General features: G+C 36.9%; 1 protein-coding gene across 2 annotated transcripts in view; it reads left to right on the plus strand.

Moving 5' to 3' along the window:
• rap1gapb (RAP1 GTPase activating protein b) overlaps positions 1 to 8,334 on the plus strand; it is a 122,188-nt gene that overhangs the window by 74,827 nt on the left and 39,027 nt on the right. The window contains exon 3 of one of the 2 annotated variants that reach the window (XM_014009545.1): positions 5,451 to 5,544. The exons of the other annotated variant lie outside the window; for it this stretch is intronic. Within the exon in view, the coding sequence (XP_013864999.1) occupies positions 5,451 to 5,544 (94 nt within the window). The remainder of the gene's footprint in view (positions 1 to 5,450; positions 5,545 to 8,334) is intronic. 2 annotated transcript variants of the gene reach the window in all.

An 8,334-nucleotide genomic window follows, 5' to 3' on the forward strand; every position in this document is an offset into this window, starting at 1 on the left:
CATTTATGGTTTGATTTCTTTGTATGTATGGATCACTTGGGTTGTTACCGACATCTGGTGAAAATTTCATGTCATTATCACCTCTAGTAATATATTTACTGAGAAAAATGGTGACGTGTTCAATACTTATTTTACCCGCTGTATTTAGTTCGGATTTAACCACACATGTAGATTTGCACACTTTATAAGGCCACAAAAACTCATTTKATAAATTTATGAAATGTCCCATGAGCCTTTGCTACTTGAGTGTATGGCAGACTTTCTCCAAGTGCACAGACTAAAACAAAAGAGGGCCATTGGATAGCTTAATCGTTAAAAATAAAAGACTTTACTTTAAAAAGTATTTGTATTTCATGTATTATATTAATGAATTTGGCCTGCAGCCCTGGATAGATTTTCATTTTGGCCCTCTTGGGGAAAATGTTTGGGCACCCCTGCTCTAGTGGTTCCATGACAATATTACGTTCATTTGAGTGAAAACTAGAGCTGGGATAAATGGCTCTTTGAAGGGATCCRGATCTTGGGGAGCTGTTTGTTTCATAGAGCCTTTCAAAAGAGCCATTCGATTTTGAACGTATTACGTCATCACGTAGGGAAATATTTAATCACGTAGCCGTACGTAATGATGTAATCCCATCATGTGGGTGGAACCATTTGTTTGTCAAGCGGAACCCACCTCCCTCTTTCACCGTGAGCCGTACTCACACAACTCCACCTGTTTTCYATGAAAAAGCAAAGCGAGAGCGATTTAAAAATGAAAAAATAAAGATTATATGAGGAATAAACAAAATAAATCTACAAATGGCTCATTACTGCCCACGATTCTGCTCCTATCGTTCATTGTAAAGAGCCATTCAAAAGATTCGGATCATTCGCGAAYGTCACAGCTCTAGTGAAAACAAGATGGCAGAGATCCCAGTGAAAAGCTTCTACAACAACTCTGGTAAGAAAAATGGCCGAAGTAAAAGTCCAAGTTACATTTCACGCTTGAAACCAGTATATTTATGCCCAGTTGGATCTTTAGCTTAATAAGACATGCAAAAATAACATTTTTTTACAACTGAAACAAAGTACAATGTCGGTAAAGAAGAATTCCTCATTTGAGGACATTGGGACTGTAGTTTTGTTATTAATTGTACCATGAGGTAGGATAAATCTGCAAATATTTATAATGGTTTGCAAATGTAAATAATTACAGTAGTGTAAGTGGTATATTTGGTCACAATTTTTTTTATTAAACAAATCTGGAAATATTTAGAACAATTCACAAGTGCAAATAGTTCTTGCAAATGAWACATTTGTACAGCCAACTGATTGTACCAATGATGTTCAGGTCAAATGGTCTGCGATTTCCTGCCATTACGTCAGGTAATATGTTCTTCAAACTGAAGAGCAATCTGAAAGTTGTTGATGATGCCCTTCATTAATCTTGCTCTGGTCAACAGCTGGCTGCCAAAATAACTAGGAAAATGGAACCACCAGAAAGGCTATCATGAAGCTTCCCAAGCTTTGCTTGGTAATTGCTTAGGTATTCCTCAAAAAGCATAACATTTTGAGACCCAGTATCCTAATATGAGGACATTATTTATTTTTTTTCAAAAACCACTTCCTGTACCATGTCAGGGTCTAGTTATTATACTTATTAGGTCCTACTAATCCCGTGTATTTTAGAGAGAGAAAAAAAATGCACATCCAGAAAAGGTGCAGGTCTCAGGATACAAGTGTTAAATTCTTTGAGAATGATGTTTAGAGATATGAAGCTTTAACTTTAGCTGTAATATAAAATCTGCTGTGTTCGAGGAGAGTTAGGATGCAGATGTCGTTTGTTGATGGGGTTTTTTCTGAAGTTCCACGTGTGCTGAATAATCCAGCAGATTTTCCTACAAGAAATGAACTGTTTTCCATCTTATCGAACAATTTTATCATTCAGACTTTCCTGCAAAAATCTCGTTTTCTGCTTTCTAAAGGCACGCAGTGATTGAATAAACACAAGCACACATTTTACAGCTTCAAGTCACCGACCGGCTCCTTTAGCATGCAGACAGCCGACCAAAACAATCCACGAGGGTAAACCCGGGTCCATTATGAAAGGCAGAGCAGCACCGAGGTGCAAATCAATCAGAATTTATTGCAGCAGATAGAGGAAGGAGGCTCGTCTGGCAGCAGAACACTTTTCGCTGCTGATGGCACACTAGGTAGTTTATTAAAGCTTAAATAAACCCCAAAGTTTACCCCCATTATCTGTAAATTGGCTGAGTTGTAGCCATGTTTGTGTCATTTTCTTGTGGTGGCCATCTTGACTCTTTCTGTTGCAGATATATTTAATTGTCTGCCTTTTCGACAGTGTGGGTCATTCAAGTTTAAGCCTTAAGAGTTTGTTTCTTTGAATACTGTCATGTTTGACTTTTCCTCACCGTGTTCCAGCTGCATTGCATGAGATCAGCATTCACACTTCAGAGGTGTGTGAGGCTGGTTCTGAGAAGCTGTTGATGTTGCAGGAAGGGTCTGTCTCTTTCGGCAGAGATCACAGCGAACAAAGACTTGCGTTAGAGTAACCCTGCTGTTCTGACGTTAATTGACACAAAGAGCTGCAGTGCTCATCACTTAAGCTGCTGCCCAAGAGACTACAGCACTTCCCAGAAAGAAATCAGGGTTATATCAGTAATAGATTTCCCAACCTCACTCCAGGTCAGCATGTCTGTTGCCATAAGAGTGCAGCTCTGTTTACACGACTTATAAATTCTCCTCCGCTGTAAGGAGGGCTCCGATATCTAATAATGGGTTGTGGTGCAGAAGAAAGATGCTTCTGTAATGGATTTTTTTCTCAGCTCCGCTAACTTTAAACCTCTCCGATGTTCTTAGGTGGGAAGGGGGGGAAAAAAGGAAAACCATGAGTGTGAGAGCACAATTCTCAGACCATTCTCACTCTATTCTCACCAAGAAATCAGATCGTTCTGTCGTTCTGCGTGTCTTTGGTCCCTGAACGGTGTTTAGACACGCMCTCCGCTGAAGGTTGGGGAACGGGACGCGTGTGCAGAAGGGCTGCCGGCTCGGGCGGCTCAATGTTGTGAGAGACAAAGTGTGAAGTAACATACTGTGACCAGAATCCCGGTCGGACTGGTAATTTAGTCCGATCACACGAGGGGATGAGAGTGGGGGTAACAAGAGATAAAAGTGGGGGAGGGCAGCTGAAAATCATTTCTTCTTCAGTTTTTTTAAATAGTTTTTCCTCGTTTTGACACTCAGCCATTTTATTCAGGCAGATCGCYTTGGTTGACTCAAATTACACTTATTTTTTCATCTTCAAACCTACAAAGGTAAAAACTATTCACAAAGAATACGACTTAAAGGAAAATTTCTAAATGACAATGCCATGCACCTGTTGACCAGAACGGATRCAGGATGCACGCAGCTCGTCTCACAATGTCAATAATAGACTATTTCGTAGTTACGAGTAGTAGAGTTCTTCAGAGTTACAGGTTAACTGATAAAACACTGAGGCTTTTGTTAAAATGCCAYTGGAATTGTGCCAATTCAGCAAGATCAAAAAGCAGATTTATAGCTTAGATCAGTGGTTCCCAACCTTTTTAGACTTGTGTACCTCCTGAGCCATTTTTTCATACCACTAGTACCGCCTCTGTCAAACGTAATGGTGATTTTCAAAAAACTATAATGTACAACAGCTGATTATTAAATGAAAATTATTTATTTAACCCCCTAGAACAGAGATTCTTAACCCATGGGCGCGGCCCAATTGTGGGCCGTGAGCGCCACCTTGAGGGCCTCAAAAGAACAACAGTTTTTAACTTTGGGCCACAGAGGGCCGTGGGACCGCATTGATTTTGAATACGGTGCAATACACTTTCTCACCACTAGTAGCAGTAGTGTGCCACTCAGATGTTTAACAACTTTTTAATGCATAGAAGAAGAACCTTAGAAACCTGCAGAGAATGGAAACGTATTTTAAATGAAAAATAGAAGCAAAAATGAAGACAACCTGTCAAAAAATGCCAAAGTTTGTCACTAATATGAAGTGCAGCTTCTGGTTCTACCATGTAAAATTTTAAAAGTTCAAAACATTATCAAACACATTTGCAGATAGAGCTATAATTTAATTTGCACTTCATCATTTTTGTAGTTCATTTTTAAACATTTTGAATGTATTTTAAAGAAACTTTAAACTTGTCAAAAAGCTGTTGTTACTGTTATTGTTTGTCACTAATATGAAGAGCAGCTTCTGGTTTTTAATCATGCAATATTTTAAAAGTTCAAAACATTGTCAAATACATCCGTAGATACAACTATATTTTAATTTGCACTTTAAATTAATTTTTGTAGTTTATTTTTAAACATTTTGAATGTATTTTAAAGAAACTTTAAACTTGTCAAAAAGCTGTTGTTACTGTTATTGTTTGTCACTAATATGAAGAGCAGCTTCTGGTTCTACCCTGCAAAAGTTTAAAAAGGCTTTATTTTCATTTGTACTTCATCAAATTTAATTGTACAGTTTTTTATGTGAAACATTTACATTGAACATTTTAAATGTATTTATTTTATGACCACAATTTTATTTATTGAAATGTCTATTTTTGTTATTGTTTGTTTTAAAAAAATGTTATTTTTGTGTTGACCGTTGTATTTGTTCAAATAATTGTAATGAGCAGGTTACAATATAAAAGTGTTTGTCATAATCATGTCTGGTGATTATTTGACAGGAGTTTTACTTTTAAACTATAAGTGTATTTAATTAATTATAATGCAAATACGATTTAAATTAAAACAAGACTTAGAATAATTATCATTTTAATCCATACACTTGTAACGTCTGACTGGGCCTCGTGCCACTTTATGTTCAACAAATTGGGCCCCGAGGTCAAAAAGGTTAAGAACCCTTAATTCTCAGGCATTTTATCCTTTTCAACTCAAATTRAATATAAAGATAAAAACGTTGCCTTGAAAGTGAATAAGTAATTAAATAAATAAAGCAGGTAATGGTAGGTGCAGGAAGCAGCAGCGTCCAAAATACATCAAACTCCACAAAAGAGCAAATTCTACGAGATTCCGCGTTTTATACAGGATTCCATTTTGTGTCAATTTCGTGACTCAGTTTTCATTTTTCACATTGTGGAAATCATAGGGCCCTACATATTTCAGTCCTATTTTTATTTATTTATTTTTACACACCTGGGACATTTTTTCACATGCCCCCTGTAAYATGCTTGCTACTTTTTGATTACAAAATGGTTTATTCTACAGCCTGGCAATTAAAACAAAAATAAAACGAGTGGTCCCTCTGCAGTGGGCCTGCGTCCCATCTGAGGCTTCACGCCCCACATGTTGAGAACCTCTGGTTTACTGCGATTTTTCTCACGCTTTGATTGCCTAAAATCAGAATACTTTCGATTTTTGAGTAATGTCTCTTTTTTTCCTCACCCCTCTGTGACTCACAGGAAACAGGATGGAAGGATTCCTCAAATATCTGATGAAGTAGAACCCGTTCTAGGCCACTCCCACCTTCAGTTTCCTCTGTCCTCACTTTCAAAGGTAAAGTTTGTCTCTGATCTGCTGCTGCTCTCTGTATTATTCAGGCCCTTGTTTCCATTTGGAGACGGCGCCAAGTCGTTGTGTTTTATTACCTCATAAGGAGACATTTATGACCAAAGTTTCATCATCTCTCTGTGGGTGCAGCTGAGAACGCAAAAACCAACCACTGCCTTCATAAAGAGGTTTTGGATATTTTTAGGGGCCCGCTGTAATTTGGGGTTCGGCTGAAAACATAAGTTTTTAATTTGAAATTTGAGCTGCAAGAAACCGTATTCTCCAAATATGACCTTTGGCAYGATTAACTGTAATGAGCAGCTGGTTTAATATCTCTCTAATTACTGCACTTAGTGGCATTTGTGCTTTTTCCTGCTAGAGTCCAAACCTTTTCTTTAAAGATAGTCTTAATTAAAAATGTCTTTCAAAATAGAATAAAGGTTTTTTTTTTCCAATGAGCTCGTTCCCAGCCAAAGTTAAAAATAAATGTGTAGATATGTTTTGTCTTTATTTATTTTATAAAAGTCAATGAGAAGAACTAGTACATACTGAGAACACTTTTGCTTAATTTACATTTTAAATCACTTTAAGGCAAGGCTTTTCAACTAAATTGCTGCGGGGGCCACAGTTACTACAGGCCAACAGCCAGACATCCAGCAGTTAAAGTCATTATGTAAATAAATGTGTTGCCTTTTGAAATAGTTTATTTTGCTGCATTTAATCATGGATTACAACATAAAAGTAACGATAACAAAACAATATCAAAAACAAAAATCACAAAATTCCTCATATTTAACAATTATTTTGACATCTCTGACTTTTTWAAACTGCTATTATTGTTATTTAGCTTATTATTATCTTCAACTGCTTGTAATTTTACCTGTCTTGGGTGTTTATTGAAACAGTTTTTACCAGCTTTTAATCATTTTTCTGATGTTTCTGTAGATACCACATGTCCATGTCTAACTAAAAAAACTAGACATAATTAAGGTAGAAAAACAGGATGTTTGGACTTAAAAGATTAATGAACCAATTGGTGGGCCAGACTTTGGCCACCCAGGGGCCAGATGTGGCCCGCGGGCCGCCAGTTGAATATCCCTGCTTTAAGGAATTCCTAAAACTTTTAAAAGTTTTTTTTTTTACAGTTTTTGTTTGGACTTTGCATTTTTAGTCATTTTCAGTTTTGTTTGTACATTTTCTTGACATGTGTTTAAGTTTGAGTTACTAACTACCGTTTATTAGTTCCAACATTCTGCAAATTATTGTACGTAGGTCTTGATTTTCAATGAAACTTATGTTTGAGGAGACATTTTGAACCGTTTCGCAGGCGTAGTCAGAAATCCCCCAGGTTGTGGGAAACCTCGGTCGGGCGTTTCGTGCTGCAGGGCCTCTTGTGAAAGTGCGGCTGCCTCTGATGACACTCGGACCGACTGGGTGGAGTTGGTTTCACCATCCTGGTAACGACAGCTGACAGCAGTGGACAAAGGAACGGCTTTTTGGTTTGACAGCAGCGGGACTGATTAGCTCATAGATGCTGTGGCTCATTCTGAAAAGCTGACMGGCAAAACATGAATGCCCTCTCAGAGATAATGAATCTGATTAAATATGCATGAATGAAGGCAGACTTACAGAATAATCTCTTGCCGAACCTGGAACAAACTTTTGCTGCACTTGACACTTACTTTTTGTGGTTAACACAATGTGTCTATAAGGACCACATGTGGATTTCTATCAATATTGCTTTTATAGATGGATTATTTACATCAGAAAACAACTTTTTTGCATTTTGCTTTGAAGAGCGTGACTACCGAAACTATTTGTGGTGTAATTTTATATTTTAAGTAGGAACTAAAAAGACTCAGCATTTGAAAGAATGAAAGATTTAGAGAAGTAAAAGACAAGACAGTTTTGCTTTTGCTTTCTGCACAGAATTAATAGCACAAACTATCCTCAGCCTCTGCAGATGGTGTTCAGTTACACTAAAATACATTTCACCCTCTTTTCCATCTGTGCATTTGAACTCCCCACTGGTTTCCTCTGTTTTTTTTTTTTTTTGGCTCATCATATCCTTGAAATGTTGTCCCCAGGTGAAAGGACTCTGATGCCCCTCAGTATCAGCGATGCAGTAACTCTCATTGGCAGGCTGACGTGGTGCCTGACAGAAGAGTCTGCGCCCTCTGTCACTGGCTTATGAGACAAATATAGATCCACAGCAGTTGTTCCTGCCTCAGACATACCAGGAGACGCAGCCATTCTGTTCTGCTGCGCACCCAAAATACAACYTGATAAAGCAACTTACTCTTTTTTTAAATTAATGTTCTTAAATTAAAACAAGAAGTGAAGGTAAAACAAAAGTAACTAAAGTAAAGAACTAGTTCAACATATTTTTACTCGAGTAAAAGTAAAATTAGCCATGCAAGAAATGACTCAAGAAATAGTAAAAAAGTATTTGGTAAAAAGGCTGCTCAATTACTGAGTAACTGATCAAGACATCAATCATTTAATATTTAAAATTTACATCATAACGTGGACCCAAATATAAAGCCATGTGGAAATGTTGGTATTTTAAAGATCAAATAATTCATATAAAWAACATCATCCAAATCAAACAAATTGAGTCTGTCGTGGCTGTTTTCTTTGTCATTTTGTTCTGCACAGTATCTAATTTTTCTTATTTCATTTTTATAACCTTGTACRTTAATTTTAGTTTATTTTTAGTTATTATTATTATTATTATTTTAAAGGGGCAATATCATGTAAAATAAACTTTTTTGAGTTTTATATCATGTTATAATG

Source organism: Austrofundulus limnaeus, unplaced genomic scaffold, assembly GCF_001266775.1.
Source record: "Austrofundulus limnaeus strain Quisiro unplaced genomic scaffold, Austrofundulus_limnaeus-1.0 Scaffold59, whole genome shotgun sequence".
Lineage (NCBI taxonomy): Eukaryota > Metazoa > Chordata > Actinopteri > Cyprinodontiformes > Rivulidae > Austrofundulus > Austrofundulus limnaeus.